Below are 16,859 nucleotides of genomic sequence, written 5' to 3' on the forward strand. Positions count from 1 at the left end.
GCAAGATCATTTTGAAAATCATACATATCATATAAACTCACCCTCTTTACTATATTATTAAAATCAAGAAATCCATTTCAACTACATTGAAATGCTCTACTGATGTAAACAAATTATTGTGTATCAATTACAGAGAGTTAAATAGTAGAGGCATACATACATAAGACAAAACGGATTTGTTGTTGTTGGATCGGGAATTTTAAAGTTATATAATTACAGTTACAATAACAGTCATACAACCAGAAAAAAACCTATAACACTAGTGCTATGAGATATAAGAAGTTCCCAGTTGCTGGACTGAGAGATCATTTTAACTCTAGCCTGTAATCCTTCTGATTCCATTCTCCTTGCCCATTTCGTCCACATGAAATGACTATGGGTAGCCGCCTCTGATGTGTGCAAAGAGATGCAAATTTTTCCATCAGCCCAGTGCCAAAACCTACTTTTATGACAACGACTATTGGGTACAACAAAGGATATGAAGACTGTACACATCTGGAAAACATTATGAGTCCTAATTAAAATAGAAGATAACTGATATTCACCCATACAGAGGTATAGGCTATGTTATGGGGATAAGGTAACAATTTATTGTGTGTACAGTAATCATCCATCTGTGTCTGCTGGTCCCGCATCTGTGAACTTTACCCGAAAGCTTAACAGCTAAAAATAAATAAATAAAAAGAAAATAATTACAGCATTATCTCAACCACAACAAGTTGTTGATTGTTCACCACTGCATAGACGCTATATGATTACAGCTATTTCCTCGAGCTACTTGAAAGTGCTGCTGCAGAATTATTTCACTCTACCCCTACCCCTACAGTTGCTAGGAAGTTCAGATTGAATGAGTCAAGCGTTTGGAAAAAAAAATCAAAGGTAAAGTGAAAAAAGAATTTCTCTGAGCCAAAACTGCTTCTGTTTCTCGAGATATGAGAGTTAAAAAAACTGAAAAGGCATTGATTTGAATGGCATTGAAAATTGAACAGGAACGAATTCCCTTAAGCTTTCATACAATACTAGAAAATGCAAAACAACTGCATAACCATTTTTCGGAGTTATTAGAGGAGTGCAGTGAGATTCCACATACGACACAATTCCTGGCTAGTAAGGGACAGTTTGAAAGGTTTAAGCTTCACTTCAGCCTTCGAAATGTGAAGCTCATGAGGCAGACCACAAAGCCACAGAACAATTCCCTGTCAAGCTCAAAGCAGTCTTAGAAAAAGGAGAGTTCTGTACTGAAAAAGTGTTCAATGCCGATTAAAGTGAGCTCTTCTGGAAAAGAATGCCTTCAAGAACATTTCTGTCATGATTGGAAAAAAATACGCCAGGCTTCAAGACTGCTAAGGATTGACTCACCGTATTATTATATGCCAATGCTTAGTGGAATCATGATTAAGACTATGCTCGTTTATAAGTCACAGAATCTAAGAGCTCTAAAAGGAAAGGATATGAATCACCTGCCAGTTTTTTGGAGGTTTAAAGAATGCTTAGATCATAGCATATTTGTTTCATGATTGGCATAAGTTTCGTTCCTGAGGTGAAAGATTACCTTGAATCTAAAAACTTGCCTTTCAATGCCTTACTGGTGATTGATAACACCTCTGGACACCTTCTAATTGAGCAGCCAAAAATTTAAGTCATATTCCTGCCTCCCAATACCACATAAATCCTACAGCCATTAGATCAAGGTATGTTTGCTGCTTTCAAGGCTTACTACGTGAGTAGAACATTTAAACTTCTATGGATAAAACCCCTGAATTCACACTTCCATCAATGTAAAAAACCTACATCTCAGATAGTCTTATTAACATCAAGGAATCCATCTATGAAGTGAAGCCATGACCAGAAATGCATGTTGGCGAAAGTTATGGCCTAAAGCTGTAAGGGTGATTGATTTCGAAAACCATTTGAGTGGAATGGAAACATAAGTTATAGAGACCATTTTAGAAATTGCTCACAATGTTGAGGGTGAGGGTTACTCCCCTTGGATATGGAGGGATTACTGTATTTTCCTTTCACCCTTTTTTTATTGTAGACTTACTTTGTAGCACTGGACCAGAGTCTCCAGACTCAGCTTCTGGGATCGATGTTCTGCAACAATTCGCTCCAACTGTTTCGTCTTGTCTGCCAGAGCAATGTTGAGGTTGACACATCTCGTCTCTGCCACTTCCCGCTCTCCACTAGCTACCTTAAGCTCATTCTCTAGCTTCTCTATATGTGCACTAAACAATAACATCGGTACTATAATCAGAACAATTTTTTAAAATTCTGACAATTAATTGAATCGTAATAGTAGTAGGCCCTTAATTACCTGGTCCAAAACATCTTATGGTTTACTTTCTATTATGTAGTTAGGTAGGAGCTGGTCAAGCTTTCAGAGATCTTTTTGACTCTTAAATTGACTATAGTAAAATCTTGAGTTTCGTTCTGGTTGATAACAGAATACCACCACTTTCACCTGGATTTTCTGTGTTTGTCCCATATTATTAATTTCATTAATCCTGTTTTGTTGGCACCGGGAACTTGGACTAGTGTTCCTGGACATATCTCCTAACAGAGTATTAATTATCTTCTATTTTAGATTATATTATTATTGCATATACTATACATCTGAATTGTAAATTTACACTTCACTATCATGCCAAAATAGATTGTGCCATAGTTGGTAAATTACTGGTAACATAATATGATGAAATATTTAATCTTAGCTCAAATGAAAAGTTACTTTATCACATCCCTGCTAAAGGCAAAATATTGTAACAAAATTGAATTAATAAATGGAGTTTAGATAAAAGAATGATATTGTATTGTTTAATGTATACTAACACAGAATCATTAAGTTTGATGCGTAATGTATCTGCCTGCTGACGAAGATCATCAGCCTGTTGCTTAGCATCAGCTTCGGCCTGAGACATTCCCGCACTCTGATGTTTACGCAGTACACTTTGTGCCCGCACTTTATACTTGTCAAAGTCTGCTCGCACACTTGCAAGCTCCTCCTCAGTCTGTTCTAACGTGCTGCTTACAGTCGCCAATTGGCCATTCAGACTCGCTACCTGAAAGACAACTGATGTGTAAAAACTGCAAGAAAAAAATATAATTATACAATAATGACTTTAAATGGAAATAAAGCTTGATTATTTATATCCCATGCTTTATAATAAAAAATTATTATGTTAATGCTATAATACAATGAACTAAAATTGGAAACTTGGGTTATAACCTTAGATGAGTATAATAAGCAAAATATTGTTCTGATAAATTTGTGAAAGCAAACATGTATCTTTTTTAATTTCTTGTATAAAGTAATGGTTGATTGGGACAGGTAGTTACATCCGCCTCTTTAATAAAAGCATTTTGTAGTTTGTCACTACCAATAAATGAATGAATGTACCACCAGTAGTTGATAGTAATGGTTTTAAAAATACTCACACAAAATATCATTGTGGAGTTAATAATATACTTAGCCAAACTATTTATCATATTTTTGGTCCGCTGATTTTTGTTCTTGATTTTTTAATGATAAAAGATACCGTTCTAGAATTTTCAGCTCTTTTTACTCTATTCCACTTCCAGTTTTAATCAGTGTATTTATTGAGATACTTTATTTTTGGGTTTATGTTTCACCAACTCTCACATATACTAGTGAGGACAAATTGTTTAATAAAAGTACTTTTTTGTGCATGAAATTGTTGTATGTAAAAACATTGTGACAACCAGATATATTATTAAAACCATATCAGAAATTTAAGTATCAATGCAGTATGGGGTATCAGATTTTTGGAAATTTAGGCAATATTAGGTACCAATTAGCCAATAATCTAATGAAAACTAATTGAGCTGCAGTACAAAGCAAACAATTGGAAAACATGTGATATTGTGAACACTAAGTAATCAGACAGTGCAGTGCTATGGCAGAAGCAAAGGAACAATTTTCTGCTGTCAATAAATGATTGGGCCCAATATTTTGTATCAATTTTGGATTTTAGTTTCTGCTAAAAATCAATAAAATCAAAACCAATATTTAGGGACCGATGCAACACTAATATTGAATGATGAAATGTATGAGACCATAACTAAAAGTGAGGTTAAACCTTAACTGCCTCTTGTAACCACAAGGAAACAGTAGTACGAGTATATACAGTATGTAGTACTCTCACTCTACAGAGTGGGTTGTTACAGTTAATAAAACTTATGGCAACATCATAAGTAACAATAATTAGAAGTCACATCCATAATCTTAAGCCTGGACAACAATTTTAAATAAAATCATACTATCCTTAGTTAATAGTAAAAACAATAAATCAGAACCAAATTATAAATAATCAATTGAGACAAACATGTTGGGACCAAAATTAGAATCAAAATATTTTAAAATAGAGCAGAGATAAAGACTTTGTGGATGTAGGTTAATTTTTAAATAGTTAGATACATTAAAAATTATAATAAAAGACAATAGTTGTGTCTGCAGAGACCTGCTGTGAGAGTTCCTGTTTCTCCCGCAGCATGATATCTGTGTTGGTCTGGACGGCAGAGGATAGAGATGCCAGCTCCAAAGTAGCAGCCTCAGCGCTCGCTCGCTCACTCTCTAGCCGCTCAGTTAGCTGACCCACCCTGGCCTCCAACTCAGCTACTCGGCTCTCCGCCTGCATCAGACAGCCTCGGGTCTGGACTACCTCATCCTGCATGGTATGCAGAAATAAATGCAGATATCGATATTTTGCAATTTTTACACTGATATCTACTTAAGAGGAATTTGCTAGATAAAACTTTTTAAGATATTACGATTAATACATAGCCCAGTGAAATTTTAACTGTTTTCCCAAACATAAAAAATTGTTATCTTACCTAAATAGATAGCTATATAAAATAAAGGACCAAACCCATATAAGACAGATATGGAAAAGAATAGATTGAAAGGAACAGGGTTAAGAACCATATAAATAAAAAAGAGGACATTGAAGAAAGATAAAAGATGCAGGAAGCCAAAAAGAGGTGGCTGAGGGTGTCCGATAATGTGTTTAGAAGAGATGAAAGTTATGGGAATTAGTACTTGAAGAAGATAAAGTTTGGTGAAGACGAGTATGTGTGATTCAAAATGCTGGAACCTGCACCAGATCACTATAATTCAAATGATGTCTGTAATTAAAATATAATCATTATGAATTCGGTCCTTCAAATTAGATTTCAGCATAGAACCATTTACTTGTTCTTAACTTCTCACTTCATAATACTTTACAATGTTGACACAAAAACTTTTAAAACTAAAAAACGTTAATATGTTAAGCACAAAATATTAAATTTTTGTTCATATTTCTAAGGCTTACATTTTAATTACACATAACATAGACTACATTATCACAAAATATGCTTGATTCATGGTTTAGAGTTGCAGGAAACTTTACAAAAGTGAAATTGATAAAGTCAATACAAGTATTGTATGCTAGGCTATTCATATAATGTTGTATAACAGAATTTAGAATAAAAACATTATAAATTTATATAAAACATGTTATATAAATTGCCAGCCAAATTTCTCACATAAACTTCTTAGGTACTAAATGACTTAACAAAAACATTTGATTTCAAAGGACTTTCCAGTTGTAATGACAAATTCACTCAAAATGAATGAGGTTTTGTCTCTAATGTATAACAATAAAGGAAGTACTATGTGAATTGAATATTATGTTTTTTTACACAAACATGGAATTCTGAATCTATTATTACTAAAATTGTATAATTTTCCATGTCGCCAAAATTATCCTTACTCCAATGGAATTGGAGAAAGGCTGTTTCAACGTATGTGTCGAAAACTTCCAAAGGAAGAATACTGTACCTCATAAAAATAATAAAAATGTTATTTTCACAAGTTTTGTAAATCTGATAAAAAAAATGTATACCACACATTCCTATGTTCAAATTTGCAGATTTCTCAAATTTTTACTTCTTTAGTGAGCTAAAAAGGTTATAAGGGTTTTAGCATTCTTTGCAATTTTTTAAACTCTGAAAAGATGAATAGAGGAATTTGCTAAAAATTTTGTTTATAAAATGAATAATATGCACCACTACATTCTAAATGTTGACTGTGATTTTTTACATATATACTATAAATAAGAAATAAGTTTATGAGTGGTAAAGATGTTAACAAAATGACTGTTAAAACTTTGAGGGTGACGATCGCCCTGAAACATCACTAACTGACAACAAAATAAAATAAGTGAAGACTATGTGAAATATCTTTGAATAAATACCAATAAATTTCTAATTTTCTAATGTTAAATTGTTTAGTTCAAGCCATACCATGTTTCAGATATTTTATGTATGAAACATGAGGCAACAAAGATTATTGTGAAATAGCAGAATTATGATCAAAGATAACGTTAGATATCGCCTAGGAATTGCTAGATAATCAACAATAATTTAGAACTTCAGAAGTAAGCCACAGCATGTGCCACACAACAGGCTTCACTGAGGTTACATGCACAGTTTAAAGTATATATCTCATTTCATTAGGCTTCTTTAAAATGTCCAATATTGTACTCAATTTAGAAATTTACTTGTTCTGTGATTTTCTTGTTACCATCATGGTTACCCATAAGATCAATGTAAAAATGTTTGCTAACACTACGCCAAATTCCATAGAGTAACACGCACCACCATTGAATTCAATGTTGTTTATATAGAAATGAAGTTATTTGCAAAATTTCAAGACTATAGGTCAGTTTGTTCTCAATATACTGTGGAGACAGACAAACATAAATTACATTTTTTTGCCCCCTCGAATAAGCTTCACTAATGCTCAGCTATGGATATAACATTCAGCTAAGGTCCAATCATCTCAATGTAAGTTGAAAAGAGAAAAAAAATGTCAATACCTTCAATCAAAAGTGGGGTTTTTCTGATTTTCTTTTCTATTTTTCTTTTTCAATCCTACAATCATCATGACTTCTTATTGTAATGATTGTATGGTCACTATGAAGTACTTGGAAAGTTATGCACCGTTTGCGTTAAGCAATCCAAAGAAAACACATGTAACCTCTAACAATCTTTCATAACACAAATGCATGTAAAATGTAACAGATGAGCCATATGGACAAACAGATGGATGCATAGCCTGACACCTGCTGATTGTGCACCTCTAGTGCAATGAACTGACACACTGCTGTACTGCTGGCCCTTCACATTACGCAGTATTGACCCACTAGTTCCCTATACGGTTTATACTCTTGTCAACATTAGCATAGTTGACGAATATTAAAATTTTGTATCCTTGGTCTTTTTCCTTTGATAAATTTAAATTCACCTAAATAATTCATACATAATTAGTACTATTGGTTCTGATACATGGACAAGAATAAAAGCAAATGTAAATTTCCCTATGGTAAATGTAAAATCGGAGTAAAGTATTCTGCTATCCGCTGCAAAGGCACCTGCAGGTGTTGGTACCATGGGGCATGTGTCAAAATCACAGACAAATAACTAAAGACAATGTATCCACAAGTACTTGACTCTTGGAGTTAGGATTGTCCTGCAACAGTTGCCAACCAATCCTAATACAAGAACCACTAGTTACATCTCAAAACACTTTACTTCCAGATGAGATATCATGGACCTTCAGAAACAAAATTAAAGACTTAAATCAAGAAGTTGAACCGGACTTCGAGACTTCCTTTACTTGAACAGCAGAAGTGGCGAGTGCCCTAATGGCCAAAAATAATAAATTAAGATTCAACTTACAAAATCAAAATGTTGAAAATTCAAAACTGGCCCAAAAAATCTTGAAATAAATCATTGCAATGAAAACATGTATCAAGATCAAATAGCTAAATTTAAAGACAAAAACTAAGTACTTTGAAACAAAATTGGTGAAATTGTAAAGCTTCTTGAAGAAAGTGAACACCAACTGATAATAGAGAGGCAACTAAGAAACCAACTCTGTAAAACTTTTGAGGGCCACAAACAAGGAAAGGGAGAAAATCATTATGAAAAGACAATATAATTTGAATTTGGATTTTTATAGGAACAGATGCCGGAATGCCTTCAAGGTATTAAGGACAATGACAGTTGTTAACTTGTACATAATAAGACAGTTGTCAGTATATAAGATATGTAATCTTATATGAGAGATACAATCTTATATACTGACAACAGAAATTGAAAAAGATGTAACAATATCCATGGAAACCACACAAGACATGCATCCCACTTTGTGACTCCACGATACAGAATGACTCATTTTGAGAATAAACCTGACTATATCGGCAAGCAGAGTGCATAACAATCCCTCAGACTATCTACAGATACTGACTAGCAAGACTCTGAAGAATAACTTAACAAACTGGCTTATGGACCAACCACTCTACTCTTAAATGGATGAGTACTACCATTTAAAAGATTAAAACTTTAGTAAACTGTAAATTATAATATGATGCAATTATTTCTCTAAAAAAATGGAAATAAAGACATTATTCTACTCTAAACTCTCAGAACTGTGGCAAAACCAAACTCTTGAAATTACACTACTAGACTATAACACTCCCAATCTCATTAATTAATGCTCATGATTTTTTTCTGGCAATTAAAAAAACATTGTTATGTTGTTTCAATAACTGTGTTTGGAGAACACAGTGAATTCTTCCTATTCAATATAAAACAAAACTTCAATCTATGAGCAGTTGATGAGAATCTAAGATATAAAAGTTGTGTTGGACAAATGAAATTAATACACAAAAGACAGATTAAACCATGCCAAAGAATTTTACACTATAATAAGACTTTACTCCTCAGGTATTTAGAGTCTCTTTCAGAACTGATCTTATATCATATCCTATTATATTCTACTATTAAAACTCAGTCTCTTAAAATGGTTAGAGCATCTTAAAAGATACACTTGTAATGTTTTAAATAGACAAATTTAATGATCTTAATGACATTAAACAAATTTATTTACTGAGATACTACTAATTATAATTTTTATTGCACTGTAATCTTAATTATCCACAATATCACTTTATCTAAAGTTCACAACCTGTAGAATGTGGATATACGAGGCATGTCCGTAAAATAAGTACTTGGTTTTTCTGGTTACTTGTTTTGGCTGTTTAAAACAACTGATTATTCTGTAGACCGTGAGATTTCATTTATTTGGTTTTTGAAAGTAAAATATCAAGGCAGCAAAAATCAATAGTCAAATCACCGAAATTTATAAAGAAATTATTACTATGCCTATCTGAAATGGGAATTATGTGAAATGGATTATATACTTAAATGAAGGATGGTCAAATGTCCGTGAGAGAACATGAAATAGGAGGCCTTCCATTGTGAATGATGACTTGATTAAGGGAGTAAATGAGAAAATCTGAGAGAAAAATATAATTCACAATGAAAATACTTTCAGATGAATTTCCACAAGTTTCGAGAACTGTTTTGCATGAGACTGTAACTGGCCACTTAGGTTAGGACAAGTTATGTACCTGTCAGGTTCTAAAAGTGATCAAAGGCTAATTTCAGATTTCGGTTGGAAGTAGTTTTACTCACAAGCAATATAGCCCGATGATACTCTCTGACTACCACCAGTAACTGCACGAGAAACATGAACTTGGTAGTAAGACCCTCAAATGTGATGCTTACACAAATAACGGAGTACAGATAAGGAGTCTTCACTAGTGGAGTGTTTCTTTGTAAATTAAAAAGAAGCTGATTACCCACTACGAAAAATGTCTGAAGAAGAGTAAAAACTATGCAGAAAAAAAATTTAAGACATTATTATACAGGGTCTGTCATTTTGGTACAGTGATTGATAGAGACTTCCGGTTTGTGCCAACATGTTTCTTTTTTTATTCCCTTTTCCAAAGATGTGTCACATGTGGCGGGTTGCCATTTGGAAACTTTGCCATCCTCCTCCCCATGGGGACTACCCCAACTGTTTTTGTTTTGTCTTGTTAATGTACAAAGATCCACAAATTTTAATTTTAATTGGTTAAATCCATCTAGAAAATACAGTAGTGGAATAATTTTGGATGAACCTGTATATCATGTAAAAATAAATTATCTTTCAAATATTTGTTTAATCTTTTTATTTTAAAACAGTACTTATTTTCCTGACGCACTTAGATAATTATTAAAATATGTTTTATAAAGACATAACTATGTTCAATAGATTTATTCACACCTATATCATTTTTTATCCGTGGTAAAAGTGAAATGATTGGTAAATGGCTCTAATCCTTTTTTTTTGTATCAACAGTGAAGATGGTGACATACATAAGCTTGCTGACTGCGGACCTCCTCAGTGGCCACTCTCTCCTCCAACAACCGGATCTGCTCTTGCAGACTGTCCCGGATATCCTGTAGAGTCTGCACCTCTGCTTCTAAACTGCTCACTCGCCCTCTCTCTGCGTTCAATTGCCCACTCATGTCTGATAAACTTTTCTGTGAATAAATTTATAACTTTTAATTCACTTTTATACTTTTATATATTTAAATTTATACTAATACAATCACAATAATTAGAACTAACAACTTTTATACTCAGTATTCAATTATTATAGATCAGTTTATGGGAGAAAATAATGTATTATTATAAAACAATAATTCCCCTTTCCCCCTTTTCCCATCCTTTTTTATTATTGTAACTAAAATTCAGTATCAAGGTATTATAGTAACAAGTATCATCTCACCTCATAGTTCTGTATCTCTAATGAGAGTACACTCTGTTTCCTGGCCTCTGTCTTTGCACTCTCCACCGCCTTTTTCATTCCAGCCAGCTTCTCTTCTTCCTCTTTTAGTCTCTCCTCAAGTTCAGTAACTTCCTTCACTTTTTCTTTTCTTATCAACTCCTCCGCTATTTTCTCTTTAATAACAGTTTCCAATTCAGCTTCTTTACTTGCCAATGACTGGTTAATACTGTGGGAAAGAAGTAAAAATGTTAAGAGTAAAAGGCAGAAATATAAATTAAATTAATATCAAATGTTATAAGAAACTATAAATATAAACACTAAGATGTACCTGTCTCGTTCTTTAATAGCAGAATCCAAATTGACTTTAAGAATTTCAATGTTAGTCTGTGCTTCCTCTAACTTGACCTTGAGATTGACTTCGCTGGTTTTGGCATCGGTAGCAGCCTTACGTAACATCTTGCACTCTTTGCGCTCTGTCTCAAGTTCATCACCCAATCTGTCACACTCTTGCTGCAGAGTCTACAAGCACACAGATAGGATTAGAACTGGCCTTGATGTCAAGGGTAACCATCCTGAACTCTCTGCATTTAGTTTCCAGCTCGCCATCCAATTACTGCAATTTCAACAGAAATGGTTAGTACTGATCTAGGCATCGATGGCAGACTTTTAAAAGTTTGAATTCTGGGAACTCAGTTCCAACTCGTTAAATCAGCTGCACTCAACTACACAAATTCACAGATAAGGTTGGTTTCTGCAAAATCACTCTCAGCACTGTCTCAAGCAGGTCACACAGTAATTTGTCTCTTGCTACAGTGTATATAAGTTACTGTATAATTTGTAGGTCAAAAAAGAAATGTAAGGACTTAATGTTTCAAAAGGTTTTAAATAACAGCTTAAATTTGGGTCATACAATAGAAAAAAAAAACTATAATAAACACTGTTGAATCAAATAAGCATAGTTCTTCAGATAGCCAGTAAACACAGTAATAAAAAGAGATCGTATGAGTAATTAGTAGTTAACTTAAAAGAATAAATTCAATCGTTTGTGACAACCAATTCTGCATACATAGCCCAAAATTTCAATGTCAAAGATTTCCATAAAAATAATTAATTCTAAAATATTTTAGAATTTAAATAGTGTTGTTAAATATAGGTAAAATAAATAATGTAATTTCTCAAGAAAGGGTCCAAGAATGTAGCAATGGTACAGTAAGGCAGCAGATTTTTCTGGTAGTCTACTTTGATAATGGAATTACAATAGGTGTGACTTTGAGTTGACAATAGATCTCTTTGGCTTTGTGATTGGATAGTCGGAGGCCAAACAAAGGCGTTGGTGATAGATAACTGATTAGGGGAAGGGGTCAGTATAAAAATCTCTGACACAAGCATTTCAGTGTCTTTTTTAGTATCTTTTTGCAGTTTAATTGTTAGTGTTTTTCGAGTTAATTTCTTACTCTCTACAAGTCTACGCAAGTGTAAGTAGCTCTTTTATAGTTGAATTACAATTTTCTTATGGGAAATTTGTTGTCAACTAATGTTAGCTTTTTTACAAGGATTATTGTATTATTTTTATACACAGGAAAATACGAAGATTTGAATTCACTTAGTAATTAATGCAACTTTTCAAGAGAGTGCATGTCATTGCAAGTATTGTGCAAGTAAAGTTCTCAATTTTAATTTTAAGTTAAACTTACTCGCAATAGAAATGTAGTATATACAACAATCACAATAATTTTCATACATCAAGATATTAAGTTTTTAGTAAATATTTTTGGATAAAACATAGTTAAATTACAGTTTGAACTTTAAATCTGTACCAAGTTGTAGTAACAAGTTGTGACACGTGGTATGAAGAATTTTTCAGCAATATTTAGTTCAGTTTTATTTATTTTCATTTATATAAAGTAAAATTTATTTTGAATTAAATTAGAAACTTTACAAGACAGGTTTCTTCAAAAGCAAACATATTGAGATTTCATAAATAAAATGAGCAGATCACCCACTAAGTCAACCTTCGATTGAGGTTAAGCCACTCTGGCTTACAATCAAACAATTCTCAACCAAAATCTGTACACATGCCATGATATTAAGGTCTAGTACCTAAACAAAGGGCTGGAGGAAGCTGGCTTTACCCTTCCCCATCCAACAGGAATGGGGAAAGGGTAAAGAATGCCTTCCTGTCTCACTGTTTCAGATGACATGCTGTGGTACCACATGAAATGCCAACATTTATATTCTCGTTAAAGACCCACTATTGCTTGTGCGGGTGTGATGTGTGTTTGTCCTGTTTGGATTTCAAGGTGTTATTGGGTATGATCATTATTTTTAAATTATTTATTTTTAATGGCTGCCTATTGCCGCACATTGTAAGTTTTAATTACTTTTATATGTATTAAATTTCTTACACCTGGATGAAGAGAGTTGATTTCATTCCTCAAAACGTAGTTATATATTTTGTAACATATAATGATGGCAAATATTCAAAATCCTATTATCTATTCAAACCTTCCATCGTCAATAAAAAACTTTAAATGACAGATTGAAACTTATTGTCAAATCTCATTGCTTCTAATCTTCTATGTTTGTCCTCTGAGTAATCAGTTTACAGCACTATACTAATTTCTGTCCAAGTAATATGATCTGTACTTTAATAATCCGATAAAACTTTTAAGCTGGTTTCAGGAAAACAGAACCTGTAATAAACTCGTATTTTAATATTACAATACTGACTTTATTCCATTTATGATTGAAGTGAATAAATAAAATAGCTTATAAGTAAAAAATTAATCTATATATTAACAAAATAAAACAATAAACAGTTTGATATCTACTGTCAAAACAGGATACCTAAATTTTATGACTACCAAATAAATCAGAAAATATAATCTTACAAACAATATGAAATCAAAATTTGATCTCGCCAGTACCTGATTGTTCCGAGCTGAGGCTGTCAGTTGGTTCAGTTTGTTTGCCAGTTCACTTCTCTCTGTGGCCCATTTCTGCCGTTCACTGTCTAGCATTTGCTGAGTCTCTGTCGCTCGCTTCTTTAGTTTGGCCGCCACTACTTTTAGCTATATAACACATTTATTGGCTTACAATTTAAATTATTTTATATTAAATTCTAACTGATTAGTTGTAAAATTAATTGCTAATAAAGATTAAACACAATTTAATATTTTCTGTATTATATTGAGATAATGTTATAGACAGTAATGTTTTACCTGCCATGTAAAACTAACTCAATAAACATAATCCTCAGAGTTCAAAACCACCTCCCCCCTTTCAAAAGTTTGATATATATATATATATATATATATATATATATATATATATATGATTTCAATAAACATTGAATCACAAAAACTGCTCCGCCGGGAGCAATATATAAATATAAATATTTTTTTATTACTTTTCAAAATATAGAAAAGGACTTAAAAAGGGTTTTTATGTAAAACATAAAAAAATCCCACTTTCCCCAAAATTTGTAAATTGTTTTTGGTAAATAGTATAATGTTGTTTTTCAAAAAATTACAATTCACAGTCTAACATTTTAATATATTTTCTGTATACTTATTATATTTGAGACCTTTTCTATGTTGTAGAGCATAAAAGCTCTGAAAATAAATATATATTTTTGTGTTTTGTTATACTTTTATATGTAAAAATGTTTGTTACAGGTCCTAAGAGGTATTTTTTCAAGAAATAAAAATTGTAAAAATCACACAATTTACCACCAGAAAGTTAAGTAAATATTTATAATAAAACCCCATTGTCTAAGTTCACCTGAATTATTTACTAGGTCACTCATAGTGTTCAAAAAATAAAAAAATAATGAAATTAACAGTGTTAGTAATCTAGGCATTGGCCTAGGTTTCATGATTTTAATATCGCAATTTAACCAGCACAACAATTCAAATGTCAGAATTATCGTACAATAAATTAATCACAAATAAACCATTTTTCACGGTATAGTTTATGCATACAAGCTTAGAATCCACAAATAAAAGTTTTAAAATACACAATGAGTAATGCCGGTGCATCAATATCTATACCACTTGATGGCAAATTTCACATAGAAAAGTTTGATGTTGTTTGATACTAACACAACTCTAATAACATTACGAGAACAAAACAAAATACTAGCGACTAGTCGTCTAACATTGCAGAAATGTCAAAAACAATGGTTGCGTTGAAGGTTTTTTTCCGTAACATATATCAATAAACAGATTATAGTTTTTAGTTATAGGTTTATAGCAGATGATCTTGTTGAGAAAGAAATTCTGAACGTAGTGAGATAGCCAATTTCAGGTTTTCACACTTAAAAATCATGCAAATTTTAAAAATTGTTCAAGGGTTGATTTTGTGGGAAAACCCTTTGTAATTGATTATCATATAATAATCCGCTCTCTCACAATTCAAGTGAAGATATCTTAAATGAAACACTCTGTATAAGAATAGAACAATTGCATCATATACAAACCAAGCCACTGTCTTCATTTTGAGTACAAGACTAAGACATAGAGTGTCTGGTCACCGGATATGTCACTCATTGATCCTGATAGTCCACTGGACTGCACTAAATTTGTTCAAGTAGTAAATTTATTTAAAGCAAAACATATTAAGTGTCCTTTCTGGCACGCCTTCCATTGTATTATTAGTACTAGTATGATGTCTAGTACAAAATGTTAACTTGAGTAAACATTAAAATTTATTATTATATTATATTTAAAATATTTTTGCACTGACACTGGTCAAGCATGCCAGAAAGGTTCAAAATACATAACTAAAATACAGATTAATTTTGTTTATTAACAGTCCTTATAAATGCTGCAGCTGAAACACTGCCAATTTGAAGGAAAACATAACAACTGGAAGAAAATCTCAATAACCAATTTAAAACATACAGACATCAATAATTAATTTACACATACACATTACATTACATTTGTACGTACATGTAATTAGTTTTTAAATTAAAGTAACTTATTTAATTGCAAAATATTTGTATTTGTAAAACTAATTACCTTACAATATCTATCTTCGAAACTGTCATCTACATCCCTGAGCCTACCAGACTCCTCGACTCTGCTGACTGTGCTAGTGCTTAGGTGGTCTGCTTCACCTGTCACCATGAAAACTTGCTACTTCAACTGTTGTTGTGTTCATTTAAACACACTTTGGGTAAAATTATTAAACATTTAGCTTTAGCACTCATATGTTCATTAAATGTAAATTTATACAACGAAACAATAACAGCTTATATCTGTTAAAAACATAAATTTCATTCAATACTGCACCATTCAATGAAACTGAATAGTAATTATGACTCAAAAATACAAAGTATGAATGAAGTACGTGCAGAATTATGCATGCTAAAGTTTCATGAACATTTCCTTTATTATCAATCTCAATAACATAAGTTTCATTCTTTGTTTGAAGTTTATTTTTAATGATGGAAGGATTGTGAAGGAAACCGGATTTTTCCGGACATTTGCCATCGTTCAATCAGCCGTAGGTGGTTGGTAGACGAATGCAGACGTATTGTGATCTGTATTCTGTAGTTCAGATTTAATGATTAGTGTTGTGTATAGTTTTTTATTAAGTGCATGTTTTAGAGTTAGTGAAGTTGACACAAAACATGGTGGTTGTGATTCCTGACTTAGGCGTGCCACAACGCTTTGGTATGATTTGTTTGTTTTAACCTAGTTTGTATGTATTAGGTTAGTTATTTACCTGAAGAAGAGATCACACTGCAGATCTCGAAACATAGTGTTACTGATTTTTTGTTTCACTGAACGATGGCAAATGTCGGGAAAAATCCTGTTTCCTTCATAAGTTTAATGTTAAAAGATTCGATATACTAAATTTTTCAAAGAAATTGAAATTGAACTGTAGTAGTCAGAAAATAAAACCTAAATAAGCAAATTGTCATTACTATTGAAATTTTCTAACAATAATATTCTTGAACATCTAAAGAAATTATTTATCTAATAAAATAAAAAAAGTTTATACAAATGTTAAAAACAAATATGTTCAAGTTCCATTTTGTATTTTGTTCCTTATATAACACATTTTGTTTTAAAGTATACAGAACTTTTGTTGTTCGACACCTAAAAAGTACATGTGGAAATTTACTACTGTGTAGTATAAATTTTATGACGTACTGTACAGTACTTT

At 32.2% G+C, this 16,859-nt stretch overlaps 1 protein-coding gene across 1 annotated transcript in view; it reads right to left on the reverse strand.

The window, feature by feature from the left end:
• Positions 1–16,859, reverse strand: part of LOC124359625 (GRIP and coiled-coil domain-containing protein 2-like) — a 61,654-nt gene that overhangs the window by 14,987 nt on the left and 29,808 nt on the right. The window contains exons 7-14 of the mRNA XM_046812526.1: positions 15,707–15,804; positions 13,610–13,753; positions 11,011–11,201; positions 10,683–10,908; positions 10,267–10,434; positions 4,479–4,685; positions 2,830–3,059; positions 2,045–2,225 (exon numbers count right to left, since the gene is read on the reverse strand). Coding sequence (XP_046668482.1) covers positions 2,045–2,225; positions 2,830–3,059; positions 4,479–4,685; positions 10,267–10,434; positions 10,683–10,908; positions 11,011–11,201; positions 13,610–13,753; positions 15,707–15,804 — 1,445 coding nt within the window. The remainder of the gene's footprint in view (positions 1–2,044; positions 2,226–2,829; positions 3,060–4,478; positions 4,686–10,266; positions 10,435–10,682; positions 10,909–11,010; positions 11,202–13,609; positions 13,754–15,706; positions 15,805–16,859) is intronic.

Source organism: Homalodisca vitripennis, chromosome 4 (genome assembly GCF_021130785.1).
Source record: "Homalodisca vitripennis isolate AUS2020 chromosome 4, UT_GWSS_2.1, whole genome shotgun sequence".
In the NCBI taxonomy this organism is placed as follows: domain Eukaryota; kingdom Metazoa; phylum Arthropoda; class Insecta; order Hemiptera; family Cicadellidae; genus Homalodisca; species Homalodisca vitripennis.